The sequence below is a fragment of the Antedon mediterranea genome, chromosome 7, assembly GCF_964355755.1.
Source record: "Antedon mediterranea chromosome 7, ecAntMedi1.1, whole genome shotgun sequence".
Classification (NCBI taxonomy): domain Eukaryota; kingdom Metazoa; phylum Echinodermata; class Crinoidea; order Comatulida; family Antedonidae; genus Antedon; species Antedon mediterranea.
In genome coordinates, this window is record NC_092676.1 from 14,388,678 (window position 1) to 14,415,279 (window position 26,602).

Genomic DNA, 26,602 nt, shown 5'->3' on the forward strand with positions numbered 1-26,602 from the left:
GAATTGTACAACGAAAACTTACTAGGCCTACATTTGAACTGTCCAGGGGAGGAGGTAAGGTTTGTTGATTGCGGCTGCGATGGTGAGAGGAGAAAGAAGGCCGGGGGACCGCAGTATCAACATTATATATTTTAATTATCAGCCAATATGACACCTACACATTTACACAGTTTACAACGTACTTAAGCCATAGGCCTATCATAGCTATGTATGCCCTCTCAATTTGAAGCTACAGTTTAATCGAATTTGTCCTTCACTGGAAAGAGTGTGGGGTGTTATTAAGGGGTGTAGGTACTGAGATACTGGCGTTGGGTGTTATGTACTGAGAAGGCTTTAAACTAATGTTGAAACCCGCCCTGGGGCGGCTATAATTGCTAGTAGAAAATATGTTCATAAATAATTTAATTATTCTATAGGCTATTTACGCCATCTTCACATCGTCAAATGTTTCCTAAACCAAATTGCTATGGAATTCACAATAATATTGACTGGAAAGTTATTAAAATGGAAATAATTGAATGCCAAGTTTTAGTCCTTTAATGTTTGTACCCGGTATTATTGGGTATAAACAAATGTTGTATATCCGGTATTGGGAAAACAATTATTTAATCGTATTTGCCTGTAATATATAGCACCCTCTATCATTTTTCTGTAAACTTGCAATTTTTATTTAGTATACATACCTTCATCAATATCCAGAGGAAAACCCATATTCCATAAGAATTTCTTAAACTACAGATATTTTTATTATTGAATTGACAAAAATCAGGAATTCCAAATAAGCTGTAATGACGTCACATGGCGTCATTAATATGCAATTACCTTTTTTTTTACTCCCAACCGTAGAACAACCTTTTACCCACCACACACCACAACAATTATCATATTTAGTATTCTTTTGCAATTTATTAAAATCACCACATTTTTTTCTTAAATAAATATTATGCATATATGTGGGACTAATGCTGCACAGTGAAAGGGTTAACACTTCTCTTTTTTCAGGAAAACGCACCAGTTGATTAAGATTACGTTTATACTTATGTATGCAATAAATATAAAAATAAAGTTTTAAATGATTTACTGCATTTTTTAAATTAATTATATTTTAGTAATGCTGAACTGAAATGCATTCAATGCTTTTTTGTTTGATGTACCACAGGAATTTGTACCATTTTTCACTTCAGTATATTTGTATTTGTACTGTGGGTTAACAATAACATAACATTTTTTTTTTTTTGCAGTAAATTAACTCTAAATCAAGAATGTTGTACTATTCTTAAAAATCACCCAACAACATTCACCTCATTTCTGATGCTAATGAACAAGCATCTATCCAACATGGAGTTGATAGTTCGGCTTTGTTTTATTATGGGAAATTTAACAGCAAAGAGCAATGACTGTCGCTATTGTTTATTTAACACAGAAAATGCCATGGAAACTCTACTGTCTGTGTTTCGAACCTATTTAGAGTTAGATATTGTGGTAAGTTTTTTTTTTGTAATTTTTTTTTATCTCCCCATGGGTGAAAAGAGTCTATGAATATGTTATCCAAATATGGCCGGATAAATCACTCCAATCATAGAAATACATTTCCAGATAGAATAATCAATCTGAATAATGGAAATGTGAAATTTAATGCCACTATTGATGTATCATATTCAACATGGATATCGAAAGATCGCCTTCATTTAATTATAAAAAAATTTACAGCAAAAAACAAATATTGTTTTTTTAGAATCAAAGATCTGATGAAACGCTTAAAGAAAAATTCACAAAAAGTCTTCAATTGTTAAAAGGACAAAAGTATGAGGATATATTTATTAAATTAGTTCGTGTGATTGCTAACTTGTCGATAAATCAAGATATTGGACCACTAATAGCGGCAAACCTAAATTGTATTGAGCTTTTGTTGCAAATACTAGGTAAGTTATTTTGTAAGAATCTATATAAATCGCGCGTTACTTCTAGAATATTTACTCGATGGTATATAAAGTTGGTTCGTACTTTCGATACTGATTTTAACCACCTGATGTAACCCTGTTTACTAATTAAATTGAGTTCGATAATTAGTTATTGACAATTAAAACAAATTTAGGTTCAACTATTTGCCCCAAATATAGGTGTTTTCCGATAGTGGTATACACTGTCTAATGGATGTCTATCTTAAAAAATACCCGCACACAATACAGTAGAACCTGTGTTTTACGTACCCTGATTTTACGTTCCCTCGATTTTACGTACGCTTAAAATAACCGATGACGTCATCATTTTCTTACATTGAGGGCGCAATTTAACAACAACAAAGCACACAAAGCCACAATCATGGCTGTGTGAGGAATTCCGCTGTGTGTGGGACGAGCTACGCACATGCATTCCCCCTAAAGCAGCGACTGTTTTTATTGATAGAAAACAATTATATTTTACACTTTATTTAAACATCGTACAGCCTGTATATACTGTACTTTTCTAGTTAGGTCTCACATCTTGCTAGGCCTGCTAGCCTGGCCTGAATAGTCTAGGCAAGGCCTAGGTCTAGCTAGTGACCACCTGCATACTGTGTACAGAAGTAGGCAAATACGGCTAGCTACGATCTCTACGTATTTGGGGTCAATTTAAGGTCAACCTTGATTTTACGAATCCTTTCGGTCCCGTACCGTACGTAAAATGGAGGTTCTACTGTAATACGAAGATGCTTCGCATTTTCCTATCTCCTCCTACGATAATTGTTTTTAATAGCTGAAAACCGGTTGAACAGCTCGAGTACAGCATCATAATGTTGAAGACAGACTGATTTCTTTAAAAAATACTATTTTGATAGATTTAATATACGTTTATACATATGCATTGATTTGAAGCTTCAAATTCCTCGGTAAATAGAGGGCGCATTATTTCGACAAATACTTAGATTAGAAATGAAGATTCATCGAACTAGAAGTGTAGTTATATTATAAGAACTAAACTAGGTCATTTTTGGCTCGCATTTTTGGTTACCAACCAACCAGCGAATTAGGCCTACTGATGTGTACATGGTTACGTAAACAAGAATACAAATAAACTTTATAAATAAAAAATTATGAAATCAAATGATTATCAAGCAGTTAAACTAAGTCTCATTTAAGGCTTAGGGAGTGCAGTTAAAAGAGTGCGAGTTATAACCATATATGACACTAGTGAGGATTGAACCTCGAACCTTGGGATTGGAAGGAAAACACCAACCTCCATGATACAGCTCCACTCCAATGGCTGTCAATGGTGAAAACATAACGGCACACAACATACACATGCATCTTTGTAGTTTCTTTTCTCCAACTACAATTTGGTTTTTAATTACTCCTGTACATCATTTTACAGACAAACAAAACTTTATAGTATGCGTTTTCATAAATAAGTGAATAAGATACATATTTGTGTTTTCATTGACGAGATTGTAATACTATAGTAACTTCAATAACTATTACAGTACTTATTTGTTATACGACACAAGACAAGTGTATCTGATAAGTACATTTATTCGAAAAAAATAAGTCTAGATCCCCATAGGCGTCATAAATCACGGCCCAACCAATCAGTACTCATGACTCATGAAATTCGATCCAGTTTTCAGGGCTGTAACCAGGATCTGTCAAGGGGGAGTTCGGACACTGACACCCACCCCCAACCCCCATGGTGAGTGGGGCCTGAGGCGAAGCGTATTCTAGATGGCCGAAAATGGTACTCTAGTCTTGTTAGACCCATTGCAATTTGCTTACCGATCACTCCATAGTACCAGTGATGCGATATATTTTAAATTACATAAATTGTATTCACATCTAGATAATGTAAAGAAAGGCCACTCGGCACATATTATGTATTTTGATTTTCAGTCTGCGTTTAATACCATACAACCCCATATCCTAGCAGACAAAATGTTGAATATGGAGTTTCCCCGTCCGATTGTTCGTTTAGTTTTAAATTTCATTTGTGATAGAAAACAATTTGTTAATATTAATGGTGTTAAGTCAGAAATCGCAACCTCTGACACCGGTGTTCCTCAGGGTACTGTCAACGCACCTAAATTATATTCCTTGTATACGGCCGATTAGAGATCTTTAAATGATGAGCTTTGCCCCGTTGTTAAATTCGCTGATGACACTTGTACTATTGGTCTCATACTGTAGTTTCAAACAATGATGAACATTATCGTAGCGAAATACAAAGATTTGTTAAATTTTGTGACTATAATTATCTCCAAATAAATGCATCTAAAACAAAGGAGATGATCATTGATTTTAGGACTAAACATAAATTTAATTTTCAACCAATCACTATCAAAGGTAAAGAAATTGAAATTGTTGACCAGTACAAGTATCTAGGTATTGTTTTCAATGATAAACTGAGTTGGGGAGACCATATAGACTTCATCAGCAAAAAATTAAATCCCAGAATGTATTGTATGAGAACTTTATATAAATTTAACTCCTGTGATTTGATGTTACTTTCGTTCTATAGTTCCGTTATATGTAGTGTTTGGACGTACTGCCTCTCCTGTTGGGCTGGTAATGTTACCGGAGGGAATAAAGGACGCCTTGAAACTTTCATCCATCGGGCTGGTAAAATGATTGGTCTGGAACTGCCTTCCATTACCGATGTGCACCTAGAACACCTCCAGAAAGATTTTGAACGCATTGAGTCGGATGCCTCTCATCCTCTCCACAAAGTGATCATAGACCAACTTAATCCAAGTGGTAGATTGAGGCTCCTCAGTGTGAAAACAAATCGATATGCCAAATCCTTTATTCCCTCCGGTATCATCCAGTACAACAGAAAGTCAAGAAGATAATTTTATCTTGTATTTTTTGATGTTTTTATATGAATGGTTTTATGCTATATTTGTTTTCTTGTTATTATGACGAGCAATGAATTTCTTTTTTGAGGATCAATAAAAGTTATCTTATCTTATCTTATCTCTCGCACATAACATTCATGATAAAGGCACCTCTAATTGGCCGGAAAAGACTTATGCAGCATGCTACCAATGAGCAAAACGATCATACTTTTTTCCTCCTCTTCATACATGTGGACTTTTTAAAAGACGAACATTTGTTGCTGTTTGTTAGATGCGCGTGTGCTCTGTGCGGAACCACCGATTGTTTGATTCACTCGGTATTACTTTAGGAGGGCCCCGAAAAAAGCACACTGTGTGTGAAGGAATATGCAATTCTTATAGATCTATCTATATTTATTTACAGCAATTTGAAATTAAATATACCAATGTAAATAGATACAGTTGAGTTCATATTGGCTGGTGGTCTAGAAAAAAATAATCGGATGCTATAATGTAAACACAGTACGTAATACCATAGATATTATAGTGCAATAAATTAAAGCCCCATTCCCTACGTTTTTTAGATCTAATTTAAGATCACAAAACTATATTTAATGTACCGTATATTTCGGTGTATAAGTCGCACTTTTGACACGCAAATTTGACCTCTAAATTAAGGGTGCGTCTTATACACCGAACATAAATGCCTCATCACACAGATTGTACATAGGCCTAGGCTATCACCTCGTTTGCTAGGCGAGTAGGCTAGGCCTAGCTACAGTAACTAACTAACGTAACGGCAACCTGCTTCTGCCTAGTTTTCAAGTCATTTCAGCATGATGTTATACTAAATATGATGAAAAGATTTGTTCATTATGGCGCTCCGATAAAATTTTATTTGTAAACGTTTACGTCGTACGATTGGAATAGTATTTATTTATACAGTAGTTATACGCACGACCGCCGTACCCCAAGCGCAAGCCCTTATTTTGGTGGCCACATGGTGTACGGTATTCGACTAGTATATTCTCCAGGTGATTATAGCATGGACCTAGCGTACACACTTCTCGGATACATAGATACTAATCGAATACGATTGTCCGTGAAAACGCGCGCCCTCTAGAAATGATCAAGCGAGGCTAGCCCACACACGTGCGTGTTACACACACGGTCATGCACTCGATGTTGCGGCGAAACTCATGAATAACAAGTTAGAAAGAACTTGTTGAGGCTGGGCGCGGCCGAGCCTAGGTAAGAAAAAACATAAATAAAGGATGCCGTTGTAGATATAACAAAATATATTATTACAATAATATTGATTACAATTTAAAAAAACATTGTTTTGATGAAATATAAGGTGCGTCTTATACATCGACGATATAAAAAATACCGATATTTTACTCTCAGTTGGGGGTGCGTCTTATACACAGGTGCGACTTATACACCGAAATATACGGTAAAAATAATACTATATGGTCCTATTGCGATAACTTTTTTCGTCTTTAAACGGTTAAAAATGTGAAAAATAAGTCGATTCTAATAATTATAGCGGCCCGCTATAAATCCCAAAATGCATTGCGCGCGGATTGATATTTTTGTTTTTCACCTGTAATTCGCCCACTTTTCGATCGATCGTGAGGCCAAAACAAATGGAAGACTCCTAACTTTTCAGCGAAAATACCGGGTTTTCCCCAATTTGTATCAACGGAGTCTGGCAAAAATAGAAAGACAATTAATGCAGCAACTATACAACGTCAGGCTAGGTATATAGCTCGCGTACGATGTTCGTACGTTACCGATGTTTACCAGCTAGGCCTACAAAACTAAGCCTAGCTAGGCTAGGCCTAAGACCGTCCACGAGAGGTCGATCGCCGCGAGCTACTTAGGTAGTGCATTGTTTCTCACTTTTTATCATAATTTACCATAAAACGTACATTTAAGACAAGGAATGACATGGTTTAATGTTTTTAAAGTGATATATATGTATTATTCTCCAAAAAACGTCCAAAATTGCAGGGAAGGGGTCTTTAATATTCACTATAATCCTCTATGATGATGATACACTATACTTCATAGCCACACATAAATACTGATGTACTTCGGAAGGCTATATACTTTATGCATGCTGACTGCTAGTGATCTAAACAATAGGTACGCAGTTGTCTTGTGGTGCCCTTTGTACGAATCGTTCGTGTCCCAGCTCACTGTATGAGTACGATGGGGATGGGGGTTCGCAGTCGCTGTAAAGGGTGGTGGGGTGGGGTTCTATAAAAAAAAACCTGGCCACGAGCCTGGTTTTGTTGGTTCACACAAATTTTTTCTGGAATGTTAACACCGCAATAAATATTTAGCAAACTGTCTGATAATCCCTAGCTTAATAAGAGGTAGAATACAGTTTAATTTGTATAAATAAGAACTAGCATTTCCGATCGCCATATGTTTTACTGTATTTATTTAGTGTGGTTCTTATAGGCCTACTGTATAAATACAATCAACTTTATTACTGCGACAATCAGCAAAATGACGATGTGGACCGATGAGATAACATAATGATTGTTGTTATTTTGTGGAGGAAAATTATAGCGAGAGACTCCAGAGGGGAATAAAAAGGATTCTGCGTTAACTTTTGGAGTACACCTTTACATCCCACCAGTCCAGGCTAACAATCTTTTGCATGTCCTTTTTTAGACCTGTCGTTTTTGGTAGAGATATGTTGCCTAGCTAGTAGAGTAGCACCAACAGCGAAATGAACTTGCTCGCCCATGTGCCCTTATTAATATAACATTATTATTCTGTTGTATGTGGTAGTAGGCCTATTTTTTATTTGGTTATAGTCAATTGACTGATGATTGGGTTTACAAATAATAAGCTTTTACAGAAGAGTTCAATTTTTAATCCTACATGTAAGAGTTGTTTTAGGCAGAGATAGGATGTAAACAAACCAAATCATCTTGAACTGCATTTTGGGTAATTGTAGAGAAAGGTAAGATGACAACACACAGGTCAGCAAATGAGTAGATATAGCACGGTTTAAAAGTTTGAGATGAAATAGTTTATTCAATAAACGTCTCTTAAAGTCTCATTCAATTCTATAATTAGAATAAATACAGAAAAGAATCATTAATAACCCTGATCTTATATTATAGCATACAACATACAGTTATAAATCTTCACAGCAAACATTCAGTGATTAATTAAATAACAACAATCATATTAATTTTACAGCATGTAACCACAAAACATTGCTGAAATACATATGCAATGTCTCTTATCAACTTGCAATTAATATCTCGATAACTCTTCATCATAAATTGGCCTATAATATGTTACATTTACTGTGATAACTTACAACTTTGCCGTGGTTGTACTGCCCCTGGAACACTTCCTAAAAAAAGCTTGTCCTCTTCATAGAGGTTTCGCCAGAAAAAACCAATACCAATACTGATCTGGACTCTGGAAATTAAAAATTTAGCAGGCAACATTTCACCAATAAAAAAATGACAATATCATGATTATTATGATATCCATTTTTATTTAATAACAATAAATGGATATAATTATTTCGTCTTTTTTGTTGTTTTTGTGATGGAAAAAATATTGAGTGAACATTGGCACTGAGCTTAAATGTTCCCATTTACAGGAGTGTCTCCTCAGTTGGGATTGGCTGTTTCGCCCATTAATAATAAATTATGGTGTCCACCTTATGTCCTCCCAATTTTAATGTGCTACACCCAATAATGATCCGCATAGAATAACTGTACAGTAGGCTCCCATTTGATTCAATGTGTCCAATCCATGCTATCCATTTGAAAGAATGTGCTTCCATTTGAAGGAATGTGCTACCCAATAATCCTTAAAATAATGTACAGTACTATATCCATTTGATTGTGCTACCCAATGTGCTATCCATTTGAAAGAATGTGCTATCCATTTAAAAGAATGTTCTACCCGATAATCCGTAAATGTACAGTACAATTATATCCATTTGATTGTGCTATCCATTTTATGGCGTTCAGTTTGATAACCAAGAATGGAATTGTACTTTTTTGGTAGCGAGAGGTTTTGCATTTGGGAATCCTTAATTACGTAGTTTCATTTTTTCCCCACTATTGTTGAATTCTGGTAAGAAGTGCCGATGTCTTTCAGATGTCAAAAGCTTTTTTCCGAATTTGATCGCAAGTGAGTCTCTCCTGTCTTCAAGCTTAGGGATGCCAAGGGTATTACATGCTGCAGTATACGATTCATAACCTCCATTTATGATGCGCACTGATCTTTTCTGTATATATTCTAGCTGCTTGGTCTAATGTTGTAATATGGAGGAGTGCCAGACTAGGCAGCAGTATTCGACAACAAGTCTCACATAGGTTTGATACGTCGATACTTAACCGACTGCGAACCCCCATCCCCGACATGCCCAATACCTCACCCTCATCTCCGAAAATCTTCCAAATACGTGCCCCACAGTACAAAAAGTTGTTCGTAAATTGAAAAATTCGTAAACTCGTTCGGAATAACTCATACAGTACCTTCTTCCCTGTATGAGCGTACTTCAAGCGATACGTGTCTGTAAATTTCTAAGAGTTGCAAATGAATTGCCGATTTTAACCTGAAAGATAAATGTTTGGTCCCTGCATTTAACATGATATTGACGCGTCTCACAGCGAGCTGGGGCACGAACGATTTGTACAAAGGACACCGCCAGACAACTGCGTACCAATTGTTTAGATCACTGGCAGTCAGGCAGCATGCATAAAGTATACAGCCTTCCGACATACATCAGTATTTATGTATGGCTATGAAGTATAATGTATCATCGAGGATTATAGTGAATATTAATATTTTACACTATAATATCTATGGTATCATGTACTGTAGTTCACATTATGGCATCCGATTATTTTTTCTAGACCACCAGCCGATACGTATCAATATCACCTATTTACATTGGCATATTTAATTTCCTCAACAAATTGCTGTAAATAAATATTATAGATAGAGCTATAATCAGAATTGCATTTGCCTTCACCCAGTGTGCTTTTTTCGGGGCTTCTCCTAGACGTACGTTCGCATTGAACTTGAACGCAAAACAAAATACCGACTAAATGATCAAACAATCGGCGGTTCCGCACAGAGCACACGCATCTAACATACGGCAACAAATGTTATCGTCCTTTAAATAGTCCACGAGTCCAAGTACGATCGTTTTGCTCATTGGTAGCATGCTGCATGAGAGTGTCTTTTCCGGCCATCTAGGGGTGTCATTTAAAAAAATTCGCTTCGCCTCAGGCCCCACCCCGTGGGGCCGGGGGTGACCATAGTGTCCGAACCCTCCCTTGACAGATCCAGGCTACGGCCCTGAGGTAGCAAGATTTTGCAGGACACTCTGTAGACTGGCTTGCGAAGGATTTACTACCAATGTGATGCTCGCGATTGTAAGGTCGTCTACATATTTCCATCTATTTTCGGTATCTTCTGCCACATCATTAACCATTACCGAAAACATTAAAGGTCCGAGTATGGTACCTTGTGGAACCCCGCATGTTAGATGTAGACAAAATTCTCATTGATCCCACTTTCTGGCACCTTTCCTGTAAGAAACTGCATACAAAGGAGATAAGTGAGGGCCTTATGTTACATGCGATCAACTTCTTCACCACAATAGTGTGGTTTATGTGGTCAAAAGCTTTGGTAAAGTTCACCGTACATACTGTCACCATTTTACCTGGTTTGTCTAAACCCTTATAAAGAAAGTCAATCTACTGTATAAGATAATGGTTAGTGGAGGCTCTTTTAACATTACCAAACTGTTGGCTGTCAAGTTGATTTGAAAAAAATAGCGGTGTCAAAGATATCGGTCGCATTTCATCTGGTGAACTAGCACTTTTAATTTTGGGACTGCTGTGATAATAGCTTCTTTCCTAATTTTTGGAAAAACGCTTTTTTCCAGGCAGCCATTAAATATATTAGTAAACGGTAAAGTCAATTCAAGAGCCAACTCTTTAATGATTCTTGCTGGTATGTCAATATCATGAGTAGCCTTGGTAACAGATTGTTTACATAACTCTTGATAGACCTGACCCTCATAAATTACTGGTGGTGCTCTGGAAGGAAGATGTAGGTAGATGGCTACTATTCAGCCTAATTATAGGCATAGTGTATAGATATACTGTATGATATTATGATCCTTGATAATTTTATAAAATTATAACAATCCTAACCACAAGGAGAGTTTCTTTTTTGTTGCAAAATTTGCCTTCATGTCACTTTTAATTCGCCTATGTGAACACTTACAGAACAACTCCACATTTCCATTGGCAATTGTATTGGTTCCAAAGAATCTTGAATTTAATTCAATTCAACTTTTATTTCAGACAATTGTCCATATGGTATAATACATTACACACAAAAAAATAAAGCTAATCTTTTTTTTCTAGTTTTGAAAGATGTAAATCAAAGTGAGGAGTTGGTACTGAACACTGTAGTAACAATAAACAACCTAGCTTATTATAATATGCCAGGTAGTATGGTTGTAGAAAAACAGATAGATGTTTGTGAAAGTAGGTTTTATTGTTTTTTCTTCATTCATTTTCTATCATATAATGTATACTGTATTTATTTGAGTAAACGTCCCCGTTTATTTCTTCCGGATGTTTTTCAATTGATGGTGGGGGGGGGGGGGGATGTTCACTATTCAAGGGAGGGTTTTTTTTTTGTAATATGGTAACAATCCAATGAATGCAATGTTGTATGGTTATGAATCTTTACATTTTCTGCCATTCATCACAGAAGTGTATTATGATTATTATAGTATTTTATTTATATTTTTGTTGTTATTTTATTATTTATTGGTATAGGATTAATTGTAATAGTTACTTTTGTTGTCTGTGCTCCATCACTTTTTTAAAATACCACCCAATATTATATTTTGATAATACATTAATTGATGTTTTTAATGTTTTTTTTAAATTATTTATTATTCATTTCAGTGTTAACAAAACTTTTGATGATGGATAATCAGGAGGGCATGGTCGAAGCTACTCGTGTGTTTGGTAATTTATCAAGATCATTTGAGGTCAGAGATTACATATCTACAAATAAAGGTAATTTTAATCACATTGGGTCTGTTTCTGCTGCATAACACAAAATAAAAATAGCAAGACCGCGTTGTGCTCAATTTGTGCTCCGAAATAACCTGTTAAATCAGTGGGTGGTCGTCGACCCAAAACATCATCATTACCCAAAATGCAATACGCTGAGACGAAAGTTTGCTGTTTGTTTACATCGACTTCAGTACACACACGGGTGTACAAAATGTTGTCTCCAGGTCTACAAGTTTTGTTTTTTTATAAAGCCTACTTACCATCGTTAATAACATTACTTCTTATGGTGTATTCAAACATGGGGAGGGTCGTGCAGCGCCCCAATCGCCTAGGATAATTATTATCTAGCCTTATTCCTCATAAAAAGGCGATGTCATAAGGCCCCTTCCCACCGATTGAGCGCGGTCCTACAAAACACCGAACGGAAACAAAAACGAGACTCAGAATGTTGCAATACCTACCAAACGAGAATAGATAATTGTTAATTAATTATGAAAACCCAACTTTTATAGCAGAATAGTCCGAATTTATGTTAAAAAGATGTGTTTAGCCACAAAAACTGAAACCAAACGAGAGTATCTAAACACAATGGCACGTACATAGTGCCTTTAATAGAACAAAAAGTATTGTACAGCAGATCGTCAAAATTTATTATTGACCATGGCATTGACAAGGGTCGGAGAATATAAGTAACAGAAAAAGACAATGCTTAATGAATGAATGATAGTGTTTGTCACAAACTCCTCTTGCGTATGTTTCCGAGCGGTTGAAAATACTTTAGGAACTCCCTTGTGACATAAAAGTATACACACAAAATCCACAAAGTTGTAAAATAACTCAAAAACAAAGCTTTAATTTCAATCAACTTCAACTTTTAACAATCCAGTAAGCACTTTAAACAACAGCTTCACAATGACTTTACAATATAACATCCAACCTCTAATCCAACCTCTAATCCAACAACCTTACAATAGTTTACATCCCTTTATATACAAGATGCTCCTATCCTTCTAGATCATTCTTTATACTTCTCATTATTACATGATTACAGTTTCTATTAATAGCATACTGGAATGTTCCTGATTGTTCTTATTAATTATACATGGTTTCTTAAATCCAAACATCTTATTCTAGAATGTTCATGTAAATACTATGTTACTCTATATGTTAGGGAATGGTAATTTATTACAGTGTTCACTAGAAATTATTATGTCTCTGCCTTTTTTCGGAAGAGGAATCAGTAATCAATCCTGGTAATCAAATCCTGGCCATCACATAAAGATAATCAAACTTTCAAAACATTTTTGCAGAACTAGACAGACCAACATCTTCACAGAATAGTGTCTGAAAGTTGTGAAACATATGCACTCTACAACTAAAGTTAGACCTAATCTATTTTAAAATAATGTTACTGATTGAAATGCAAGTACACAGACTAGTGTTTGGATAGTCCAGAAAATCATGGATGGATTTATATATTCACTGGGTTGATAAATCATGTACATATCCTGTGGGTTTATGGACACTACCAAGCTCCGATTGTGCACCAACGTGCTCAACTGCATTCCATTTACCAGTACAGTTAAGGTGCACAGACTGGGTAATACATAACTTAGGTATTCTTAGTTATGTGAGTACCTACTGTAGACGAAAACAACAAAAATAACCATGTCATAAACCTGTGACTATTATATTATTAGTAGTATTTTATTAATTTTGCTAAGCTGAAGTAGCACAGTACAGTATAATAAAAGATTAACATATTGGCCACCAGTCCTCCCACCAACCTTCCTTTTGTTTTTTGTGTAATTCATCACACACATTGTTACAACATATAGCTGTCCTCAAAACTATAATTTAGATTTTTTTTATATTTTGTAGTTGATGAAATGATGGTGACACTACTGGATTCTGGAAATCGAGAGATTGTTTACACCGCATGTGGTGTGCTCATCAATCTAATGGTGGACAAATCAAGGCGTCCAATGCTAAAATCAGAGGGTGGTATACGCAAGTATGTGTTCCTTAAGTCAGGGTCTTTGATAAAATGTCCTGTTAAAGTAGAACTGAGGAATCTGTATATTAGTTTATGTAAGGGCAAATTTCGGTAAATCTCATAATGGTATAGAAAGTTAGTAGATACTTTTGGTACTGATTTTAAACACTAAATAAATTTGCCTTGAGTTAAGGTGTTTTCCGCTACACAGTGTATGTGGCTGTTGATGCTTTTACATGCACACACAATACAAGGATGCTTCGCTGCGGGCTATCTCTGTTTACAATAAATGTTTTTAAGTGCTGGGTTGATCTTGTTTATCACGTTAATTCTGGTTAACATGCTCTCTCGGAGAGCCTGTTAATTATCATTATCTTACGAAGTTATCATGATATTTTAGACACCGTTAAATTCAACCAATCAGCTCTTGGTTATTTACTGCGTCATCGGCCACCCACCGGAACAATTCACCATTGTTGTTGTTTTGATTTCTTTGATCGCCAGATTCAACAAATTGCTTAGGTTTAACCCACGATATTATTTCGGACATCATACATCACGTTAGACGATTAAAGAATGAAATACCGAAATCAGAAGAACGAACCAGAAAGTAATGTGAAACAGCCAGGACTATTTCGAAAGCTAGCCTAGACCGTCCAACCCACACTCGATCCACCACAAAGGCATGCACAACCTTACGAACAGGCTGACACTTCTGCTATGAATGAGTGAATATATATGTCCCCGTTCAATCTGTCGTGCAAATAAAGAGTGTACGGTGTAATGTTTGTTTGTGTAAATAAATCACTTACCAACTCCATTTTCAAACAAGATCAGATTTTTATAGTTAAAATCATGTGTTTTGAAACCTAAAGTTCTGCAAAATTAATAAATATCATCGATTTTGCACGTTCTTTATTAGTGCCGAAATTTAACAACTTCGGAAAGGTAAGCGTGAGTGAGGTGAAATTACAGACGGGCCAAGTTTGTTTTCAAATTAATTCACGCTTGCTACTTGGCCTACTTTTTGACACAAAATATTTGAGGCAAAGATGCCATGGCTCATCCGCAAGAGAACCATGGCCTATTAGTTAAAGATGTATTGTCCCTCAAAAACATGAAAAATGAAGATTAATTAAATCAGACTTTGAATATGGTATTTTGTAGTTTTAATAAAGTTAATCACTTCAATAGAAAAAATACGAAAGAAAATCACGTTTTCACTTATAAAATGACAAAATAAATGTTAAAATTTAACCAAAAATCAATTGGCTGCAGGCAGCCAATTTGACAATTTTTTTGCTTTAAATTACCTTTTTTTCAGTATAAATACATTTTTTTTTCGATCCAATTTTAGGTCAAAGTGGATAACTATTATGTTACATTAAAAATGGAATATTAAAAAAAAATTAAGAATTCTTTTTTCAGGGGGACAATACATCTTTAATATTATTTGTTATCTTAGGCCTGCTGGCTATCTACTACATAGAGGCCCACACTACAAAAACAAATCATCAATCCCTTCCTATGTGTGCTCCGAACATGTGTGTTTGGCCTTTCACTCATTAGCATACTTAAATCACGATGTTAAATTCTATGTGAACGCTCTTCCTGTTAACATGATATTCTATATCACGATACGAAAGCACGATAAAATCTTGTGAACATGGCTAATGACAAAGTGGTTGAGTAGAGAAACATTAACAATATATTTATACAAATAATTCAAAGACAACTAACAAAGTAATTTACATTAGTACACACACATTTAAAAAAACGCAACTATCTACCAAACATACAGTATATATAAAAAATGGAAGATATTAAAGGTAAAAGATACTCAATACTTAATCAGTAATATTTTGGATTGAATTTTTTAAAATTGGAAGTGTCATAGATTTTTAGTTTGTTTTTGTGTCATTTGAAAGTTTGTTCCATAATTTGATAATTTTTCCCAGTTACTTTTGTTCTAGTTTCAGTTGGTAAAAGATTCCATTCTTTCCTTGATCTGTATTTAAAGGTTCTTTTACCTTGAGCATTTTTCCAATTTCATTTCGTTTCAAATAGTAAACAAACAACAAATCTTGTATTACACGTTTTTAATAGAAAAAATCAATATTTAAGAGTTTAATGTCATCAGCAAACACAAAAAAAATTATAAAAAGTTGGAATAAAACAAAAATCAGTAATACATAAATTGAAGAAAAGGAGACCCAAAATAGAACTCTGAAGAAGTAATCAAGCCATTCAGATGATTGTATCAGATTATTGTGTCTACCTATCTAGTATTTCCTATGTAGTATTTTCATACCATGTTTCAACCATCTTTTGAATGATAAATTAGTGTCTGTCATGTGTACATTTTGTAGGTTGATTGATGTATTGCATGACTTTGGACCGCTTGATTGGCAACTTGCTGGTATGGTGTGTATGATATTGTGCAATTACAGTGAGAATATTACATGTTCTGCAGAATGCCTTGGTGAAGAAGAGACTAGTGATCTTATTGCACTCCTTATACATTATCTTGGTGAGTACAATAACTTCATGACAAATAAGTAGGTTGATTTTGATAAATTAGTATAGCAGCATTCCATAGTCCGAGCGGTGGCGCCAGGATCTTTCCGACGCGGGGGGCTAAATTCCCCGACGGGGGGGGGGGGGGTGGCTATGCGAGCGAAGCGAGCATCACTAGGCTAGAAGCCCCTAAAGCAACATGTTCTACCGTAATTTGAGGCCGTTTTAATAAGATTTAGGGTAGCCAACTGTCTCCATTTTTTATGGTACATAAATAAAATACTGTGTGAAACACATTGCACGGGGTCCTATATGCGATGACTTTGTGTAAATCCATTCTTTCAATTTTAAAAATAAACTGACCTTCAATATGCCTATCATAGAAATTATCTGCGAACGTAAAATGCACCCACAGGCAGAACATGGCTCTGTAAGAACATTTTGAAAAATAGAGCTGCTAGGTCCCCAGATATTGCAATTGTACATTGATGTATGAAACGAAATTACAAGTCTACATTTAGAAAAATAGAATTGCAGGTCCCTGGAAATTGGATTATACTTCGAAATATATATATTTATATATATAATCTGCAGGACCAGCCCTACCATTAGGGCTGAGCTGTTATGAAAATTGTGAAAAATAGAACTGCTAGGTCCCTGAAAATTGCACTTAAATAGGCCCTATTGATAAATGAAACGAAATTATAAGTCTACAGGACCAGCCCGCCATAGATGGTTAGGTGGTGCTATGAAAATTGTGAAAATAGAGCTGCTAGGTCCCTGCAAAATGCAGTTTACATTTAAATGTGAATCAAAATTAGGGTTGAGCTGTTAGGAAAATTGTGAAAAATAGAACTGCTAGGTCCCTGAAAATTGCACTTAAATAGGCCCTATTCATAAATGAAACAAAATTATAAGTCTACAGGACCAGCCCGCCATAGATGGTTAGGTGGTGCTATGAAAATTGTGAAAATAGAGCTGCTAGGCCCTGCAAAATGCAGTTTACATTTAAATGTGAATCAAAATTAGGGCTGAGCTGTTAGGAAAATTGTGAAAAATAGAACTGCTAGGTCCCTGAAAATTGCACTTAAATAGGCCCTATTCATAAATGAAACAAAATTATAAGTCTACAGGACCAGCCCACCATGGTTGGGGTGGAGCTAAGAACATTTTGAAAAATAGAGTTGCTAGGTCCTGGAAATTATATTTCGAAACACAAAACAAAATATATAAGTTACCAGAACCGTCCCTATACCATGGTTGGGACAGAGCTAAAAGAAATTTGGAAAATAGAGCTCTTTGGTCCCCAGACAATACACTGACTGTATTATACTTCGAAATATGAAACAAAATGTATAAATATCCATGACTAGCTCTATAGCTGGGGCTGAGCTAAGACAATTTTGAAAACTACAGCTGCAGGTCTTAAAAAATTACCGTTATACTTTAAAAATATCAGGCCTAGAGGCCTAAAAAAGTGGGAAAGCGTAGACCATTTGCTGTTTATTTACCAGATGCATGCGTGCGTACCATCTGGACTTTTGATGTACGATGAGAAGTTCATGACACGACATTGAAAATGTAATAACATAGCTTAATAGTTGGGGAGCCAAAAAGAGTTTACCTGCACCCTCTAGCAAACTATACAAATCAATTTTTTGCGGTTGGCCGATACAAAATTGGAATGCTTGGTCAGTACAGGGGCCAACAGGGTGTATTGGAATAGTTTTTGTGACAAACTACTCAGAACACCATGATTTCTATTCACTCTAATGGGCAACATTTGCTAAAAGTATTCAAAAAATGGTCAAGAAATTGGCCATATGAATATCTCAGCAACCACTGGTCAGAAAGTGATAATTGTGGTATAAAATTACTCGCAAAGTATATGTTTATATTTGTTCTAATGTAATAAAAATCATAAAACTGACAAAAACCCCTAATTTTGACCTTTGACATATAGCCGGCACAAACATTTTTGGCTTAGAGCAAACTTTTTATATATCAGAAATTGTTGGTCGGATATGGTCGTAGTTGGTGTTAAAATACTCAGAAGATACATATTTCTATTCACTCTAATGGACAACTTTTGCCAAAAATGATGGTGAAACTTTATTTTTGACCATTGGTCAATATGGCTTTACCACGTTGAAACACCGGTTCTCGTCAGATCACCGAAGTTAAGCGACGTTGGGCCTGGTTAGAGCTTGGATGGGAGACCATCTGGGATTAACGGGTGCTGTATACGGAGCTGGGGTCCCGTTAGGCATTTGAAATCAGCACTGCTGACTCTTATGGCAGCCCCTGCATCTAGTATCTGCCTCAGACCTCTGGTCAAGGTGGGCACTGGACGAGAGAAGCCCTTGATCAATGTTAAGACCAATCAAGGTGCTTTAAACAGTCCTGGCTTTGTTTGTATCAAACCTGTTAGTGGCGGTAATTATCGCTGTTGGTTTCGATTAAATAAATAAAATAAAAATAAAATAAAAATGGCCATATCAATATCTCAGCAACCACTAGTCAGGAAGTACTAATTTTATTCTCAAATTACTCGCAAAGGATTATTTATATTTGCTCTAATACAATAGAAATACACAAAATGTTTAAAAACCTATAGCTGGTACAAACAAATTTGCATGGAGCACATTTACATTTTTAATAACTAGTGAATAATAATTGGCTTGCTTTATATCAAAATACACTAGTATTAATATCACCCTAATGAACCAGTGCCAAAAGACATATCATGACCACTTGTCTAAATAACAAGTTGTGAAAAAGTGAAGCATTTCAGGATCACATGATCACATAATAAATTTAAACTCTTATAATTAAATTCTTCGACATTATTATATTGATGTCCTTTTAAACCGATTGAAACAACCTAAAATTGGTAAGGGCTTCCACTGGGGAGCTATTGGCATTTTTAAACAGAAATATGCTGATGGTAATACTGAGTGTCATGTTTTTAAATCAAAGTTACCATGTAGTAATTTTTGCAGTTTTCAGTAATTTTTGCAGCTACCAAAAAAAAAATGTAAAATTAAATGTAATTAAAATTGTGATATCTAGAATGGTTTGAGCAGTTAGCTTGCACAATAATTAATAATAATAATAATATATACGAATTTGTAAAGCGCCAATTCCAGCAACAAGTGATCAAAGGCGCTGTGGACTAAGATGTTACACCTTTTCAACAACATTCTAAGGGTCCCATCGTGTCATCGGCAGCCAACTACTGCGCCATCACGTCTGTCCACGACAGTGTGTGTTTATAAACTAGTACACCGGGGTACCCCCCCCCCCCCCCCTACTCGTCTTGAAAGATGTACTAGGTTCTTTAAAGTGCACATGAGCCAGATGTACACTGGACCTACGGTTTATCCGAGAAGACTTGTTCTACCCTGGAACCATGGAGCGAGTGAGCCTCAAACCCTTGCCGATATTATGGATTATGGTTCCCCTGTCTTAACCACTCGGCCACAGCACTGCATTGAAAATGTTATACTGTAGTATAAAACATTTATGTGTTATTTTCTTCTCTGGTCAAATAAGGATGGCGAGCTTCTACAAATAACTTTACTAAACGAAAATTAAGAAGTATTAATGGGTATCACCACTTATACTTGGCCAAAAACATACAAAGGTGGCAAGTTTGGAAATGATATAGGCATATGACATTGTTTTGTCATTTACTTTTTTACATCTTTCTTCAGTTGTTAAACTGAGCACGGCCTTTTGATTTTTGAGTTTTTATTCTAAGGAATCAAACATTATCTGAGGTCAAAGGTCAAATTTTAAATGGCCTCAAAACAAAAGTTGAAAATGTTCGCGTTACCATACCAAATTTCATGCTTCTAACCCAAGTAAATATTTGTATGGATCGATGACCCATTGACCTACTCTACCATTTGCAAAACTAGAACATATTATATATAAAACTATTCTATAAAACTATCCTACACACACTATTAAAAACATTTGGGGCGGATTGCTATAAGCGGTCTATAAACGGTCTTAGCCCTTAGCCGGCTATAATTCGTGACGTAGCAAGTAGTCTTTATTTATAGACCATTGCTATACCGCGGTCTGACCTGTAAACGGTCTTTAAAATTAAAGCCTACTCGAAGGAGTCTTAAAACAGTCTTTAACCTCTCTTTTTGTTGCTTTTACGTATTATTTATCGTCAAAGACAACCAATTAAACGAGTTTTAAGTGTTAAATCAAATAATAACGGTGATTTTATTCTTATATAGGCCTAGAATGGATTTTCTCGCGTAGAAATGTACGTACTGTTATGATTGTGAATTGAACAAGCGTGACGAACATTACCTTATTTGGTATTCTACGCGCAAAGTACGCCCTCAATTTGTTACTTTACGCGGTCTTATCCAAGACTGTTTTATAGCAATGGTCTATCAGGAGTGGTTTTAATAAGACCGTCTATCTGATAAAGCCGGCTTTAATCGGGGAGTTAAGACCATCAGTTAAGACTGTTTTATAGCAATCCACCCTTGAAGTTGTACCATTTATATTTGTTATTGTTGAGGTAATTTTTAGCACATATTGCCAACATTAACACAACATTATTTTTTACAGATGAAGAAGCACCCCTTGAAATGACAGAAGCAGCTGATTGGTATGAGGACACAATTGATGTTATGAAGTATTACTGGTTGACTGATTTCTATCCTGTAGCAACACAGCTAATAAGTAGAATTGAAAAACATAATACTAACTTAGTTCCACTTGATGCTCCTTGATCAGTATATTTCCTATATTATGTGAACAAAGATAGTCAAAGATACTGACAGTGACATTTGTCATTTTGTATTGCTTTTTTCAGATATTCTTAACATTAAAATGTATACATTTCTTTTCATTAATGTACTTCAACAATTTAATTTGAATTGATTTGTAATAGTATGAGTGTGTTTTGGTCGTTTGTTTTTAAAGATATACTTTGTAATGAAAAGTCAATTAGACAAAAAAGGGCTAACAATAGAAATAAATTTGCTAAAGCTGAATTTTTCAGGATAAGTCCTTAATATTGTTTTAAACAACATTTTAAAAGCCCCTTTCTGCATCAACCCGCTTGAGCCCGATTGAGTTGGGAAAGAAAGTACTGTATGTGCAATGTATAAGTCCTGTTTATACAGGACAGTAAATTTGAAATATTTAATCAAAATAAAGTAATAATTACAGTACTGTGATACATAATGCTTGCTTATCTGTTGAGAAATTTCTATAAAACCTTGAAGTTATTCCTGCTTCGCGTATGTAAGTTCAGATCAAATCAGACTTTGACCAGGCAAGAAGGTATACCTCTCTAGTCAGGTATAGAAATTATGACTTTCGTTCTGGTTTTTTTAAATGGTTGAACTATTCCAAGAATTATTTTATATATTATTTTCCATATGATTATTAAACTGCTTTTCATAAAAATGTCTTTTTTATGGTTTTATTTATGATTTTAGAGAGAGTTTTTCGGAATGATTAATTTATGTGTTGGATAACAAAGGGATTTAGAGTAAAGTTTCGGTTTTATTGAAACTAATATTCCATCAGTACATCACTTTTTTGGCAAAACATCTGTACATCACTTAACACCAGAGGGCATATATACCATATCCATACTGCCTTTAACGTGAGAACAATGAGTATTGTACAGATCGATCATCTTGCCAGAGCCTTTGAAATATAAAAGAATATTCTATAAAGCATAGAAATTGGTTTATTATTTATTTGAGTATATATAAATGCGAAATACTAATGTATGCGAATTTAAATGGATTGTTTGTTTAGTAAAAATAAGTTTAAAAGTATCATGGAGAGACAGGTTGTCAAAATGTAGATATTTTCAACATATCATCAAACACATAATAAGGGAAGAGGAAAAACAACTGCCGACACTACTGTGTTAATGATTATGAGGTGTACGATTTTTTTTGGAATTGGTTAGCAAAACTACATTTTGGATGTGTATATCAATCTACATCAATTTTTTCCATTAGAATTAGAGTCACACCTATATACAAAGATGGTGACAAAGCGAACCCCAATAATGACAGACCAATATCAGTCCTACCATCAGTAACTATCAAACGTCATGTACACCAGCAATTATATGACTACAGTACTGTAAACAAAATATTTTGAATGAATTACAATCTGGCTTAAGGAAAAACGACTACCCTAATAGATGTCTCAGATTATATCCTAAATAACTTAAATGGAGGTAAAGCAACTGCTGCTATCTTCATTGATTTAAAAAAAACATTTGACACTGTTGATCACAAACTCCTTATATCTAAACTTATTGGTTGTGGAAGTCATCTGCTCTGAACTGGTTCATCTCGTATCTTAGTGAGAGATTTCAAGTTGTGAAAAAAAAACTCACAATCTAGGCCTACTCATATGGAAGTAAACATCCCAAGGTTCTATACTAGGACCTTTATTGTTTATTATTTATCTACCTAATGTCACTCAATCAAAATGTGTTTGCAGACGACACTACAATCTTATGTAACTCATCTGATCCCACTCTACTTCAAAATGAATTAAATTCAAATTTTACAAAAATTGCTAAATACTTTCATTTTTTATTAAAACACATTGTTTCAGTGCCGTGCTAATTTACTTTTTATTATAGGTTGCTGTATGTAAATTGTTGCGGAATGAATTGCCTATTTACACCTGAAAATTAAAATAAACGCATTTTGGTCCCTTGATGCATAGAGATATTCACTATAATATCTCTATGCTTGATGTAACATGATAAGTTGACGCGTGTATCGTACCCATACTCGGGGCACGAACGATTCGTACAAAGGACACCGCCATACAACCGCGTAGGCCTACCTATTGTTTAGATCGCCGGCAGTCAGCAAGCATAAAGTGTATATACTACAAAAATTATTAGTTTTATCAATATTCAGCGATAGTTTTTTAGCCTTGAACCAATCCAAGACACACAGTAATTCCCTGTTAAGTGTACAAAAAGTATATTAATATTTTTATGGGATACAAAAATATTTGTAATCATCAGCAAATAATATATAGTTTAATAACTCAGAAGAGTTTGGGATATCATTTACATAAATAAGAAAAAGCAAGGGACCTAAAGTAGATCATTGTGGTACCCCGCAGTTTACAGGCAATAAACTAGAAGTAGGCCTAATGCCTATGTGAATTAAAACATGTAAACTATTTTCGAGTCCTCTGGTGCCATAATGGTATGAATAATAGTATAGTGTCGAAGGCTTTCGATAAATCCATAAAGACTACAACTGTGTGTTTATTTTCAGATTTAGCGGAGGATATTTTGTTGTTGCAGATAATGCTAGTTCGGTTGAGTGTTCTTTACGGAAACCATACTGATTAGGGTGAAGAATATCGTTAGTGTTTAAAAAATAAATGAGCCTATTATAGATTAACTTTTCATACACTTTAGAAAAACACGGAAGAAGTGATATCGGACGATAATCAGATATAATGTGACAGTCCACAGTGCTGTGGGAAAAATCCCAGTAAGTATAGATAAGTTAAAATATGAGAAAGTGGTCGAACTATAAATGGTGCTATTTGTTTAATCACACTAGCACTAATGTCATCATACCGGGTACTTTTACCAGATTTAAGTTCACTAATATTATCTATAATTTCTTTTGGTGTAATTGGTGAAGAAGAATATTGATTTGTCATTGGGCTTGGACATTATGCCTAAAGTATGAATAATTTGTTGAAGATTAAGGGATTTTCGAGGACATTTTATTACCTGTAGGCCTATCATTAAAATATACATTAAACAAATTGGAAGTTTTATTTCCATCCGTAATCTTTATATTATTTTTAAGAAAGAACTATGCAGGTTTTTCTTTATTTGTATTTTTACCTAATATTTCGTTTATATTTTTCCATGTTTGCTTAAAGCTCAGGTACAGGCATGAATTTTAAATACAATATCTGGTTAATTGTACATAAATCAAATATTAGTAACAGAAATAAAGACGAAAAAACATGAATTTCCCTTAATATGGTCAAATACAAAATTTTGCAAAATTCTGCCATAAAAACCAGGAAGACTTTTTTTCAGTAGTTAGGTGGTTTAACCTAATGTAATAGCATGTCTGGTGACTCCCTAGAAGGTGAAAAAAGATGGTGGATATACGGTGGATAATTTTTGCTATAGCATGAAAATAAAAATCTGAAGTTCTGATTAAAAATACCAGAAATGTAAAATTCAAGTTATATTACCTATATTTAGTCATCTGATAACATTTTTTACCACGCCGTTTATTTTTCATAGCTTTTCAAAATGCGTCTCTATTTACAAAATTTGTGTACAAATGAATAGAGATTTTACTGTGTAATTTGAACTATCCCCCCACTGATAAGAAAGTGCTTATTTTCAACAAGTTCGTGTAACACAAATAAAATCACAAAAATTATGAAACATAATCGATATATATATATATATAGATCGATAATTATTGGAATGTATGATCAATCAAAATTGTTTGCCCGCACCTGGCCTTTAAGATCATTTTTATATAAATTAAATGTATTAGCATAATATTTCTGGCATACGAATTAAATGTGTCAATATTTTTTATATTTGTTTTTAGCCGATATTATTAGTTTTTAAGAATTGTTTATACAGTCTATTCCTGGTATTTATCGATTTTATTATGGCCCGGCCGAAGTGATCCATGGTTTTCTTTCCTTTCTTCTAATTATTTTCTTTTTAGTTATTTTAATGTGACTGTCATAAGCATTGGAAAAATTACTAAAACATATATCATAGTTTTTACAGCGATTATTAACATTAAAGACGTCGCCCCAGTCAGTTTCATTAAGTTGTATACCAAATTCAGAAATAGTTTTACTATTAATTTTCCAACAATAAATATATTTTTGTTCGGTATTCAAAATATTAATATTATCATCTTTTAATGTAAATATCGAAAAATGATCAGTGACATCAGTAAATAAAATGCCAGATAAAATATGTTATTTAATATATTGGTGAAAATATTATATGAGGGATGCATTGTTTGTATTGACTCGGTTTATCAATAAGGGAGAAAAGAATTTGAATACATATAATTAAGGAATTTAGCTGTTGGACCAGATCATTTCATCAAATCAAGGTTAAAATTGCCTCAGAGATATAAGCAGGTTTTTCTTCATTAGAAATAAGTTCAGTTTTTTTTTAAATATAATCTAAGAATGATTCGACTGGGGTATCAGGAGCTCGATAAACAATTCCTTTAATATTGTTTTTAGGTTTAGTTTCAATTTACACGAACATTGATTCATATGATGATTCGTTTCCCATCTTTATTCAACTTATTTAAGGGCAATATGAACTATTTTCTTTTGATCGTTATCATTATTATTTAGGCCTACAGCAGTTTGTTTTAATCTAAGTAATCTTTTAATATCTTTATTAATCCAAGGCTTGGAATTTGGATAGGCTTATTTACTTAATCTCATTAACACAAGATGTAATACAAAAATTTAAATAGCTACTTATTAATAGCATCGGTTGTCTCATCAATCGAATGTAGATTTACAAAAATGTTCCAATTTGTAGACTGGCTCAAGCCATCCATATCCTCTTTCATTGTTACCGCGTGGCATCGTACAGAAAGCTTGGTTCCCACTAGAACGTAACGCAAGGACGTAAACGCAACGCAAGCGTTTTAACCAATGACAAGCGAAGTTAACGAATAAGCCATCGCTTGTGATTAGTCAATTCACTTGCGTTGCGTTACGTCCTTGCGTTGCGTCGCTAGTGGGAACCACGCTTTACTAGTTAACTACACTCCCCACTGGGTGCAGTACAAATTTTGCGGGAAAAAAAGTATAGGAATTTTTTGTTCTGATAGAGTATACCATATACAATGTCAGGAAAAAAATCCCTATCCCAGGGTCTTGGGGAAAATTGTTTACGACACTTTTAAATTCATGGCCTATATAGGCTAACCCACACAAATGCCTTAACACACACACAATACCTATATATAGGGGATAGGGAAAACCAATTCACGTTTTTTTTTACTTGGAGTTGTGTTATGATGATTAAAATTAGCTGAGGCTTACTTTAATAACTACTTCTCATAGTAGTTGATAAATCGAGTCGATAACAATGACATCATCATGCCAGAATCCAATATGGCG

General features: G+C 34.6%; 1 protein-coding gene and 1 pseudogene across 2 annotated transcripts in view; both read left to right on the plus strand.

The window, feature by feature from the left end:
- LOC140053863 (armadillo repeat-containing protein 2-like) overlaps positions 1-22,089 on the plus strand; it is an 89,851-nt gene extending 67,762 nt beyond the window's left edge. The window contains exons 12-18 of one of the 2 annotated variants that reach the window (XR_011846461.1): positions 1,242-1,482; positions 1,736-1,922; positions 11,239-11,361; positions 11,791-11,904; positions 13,786-13,918; positions 14,405-14,695; positions 16,270-16,338. Coding sequence is in view for 1 of the 2 variants with exons in the window: in XM_072098591.1 (XP_071954692.1) it covers positions 1,242-1,482; positions 1,736-1,922; positions 11,239-11,361; positions 11,791-11,904; positions 13,786-13,918; positions 16,270-16,430; positions 21,017-21,180 (1,123 nt within the window). In the remaining variant the exon portion in view is untranslated. Of the gene's footprint in view, positions 1-1,241; positions 1,483-1,735; positions 1,923-11,238; positions 11,362-11,790; positions 11,905-13,785; positions 13,919-14,404; positions 14,696-16,269; positions 16,431-21,016 lie in introns of those variants that run through there. The other variant, XM_072098591.1, reaches the window with a different exon arrangement.
- LOC140055776 (5S ribosomal RNA) lies at positions 18,548-18,665 on the plus strand (annotated as a pseudogene).
- Positions 22,090-26,602: the final 4,513 nt, after the last annotated feature.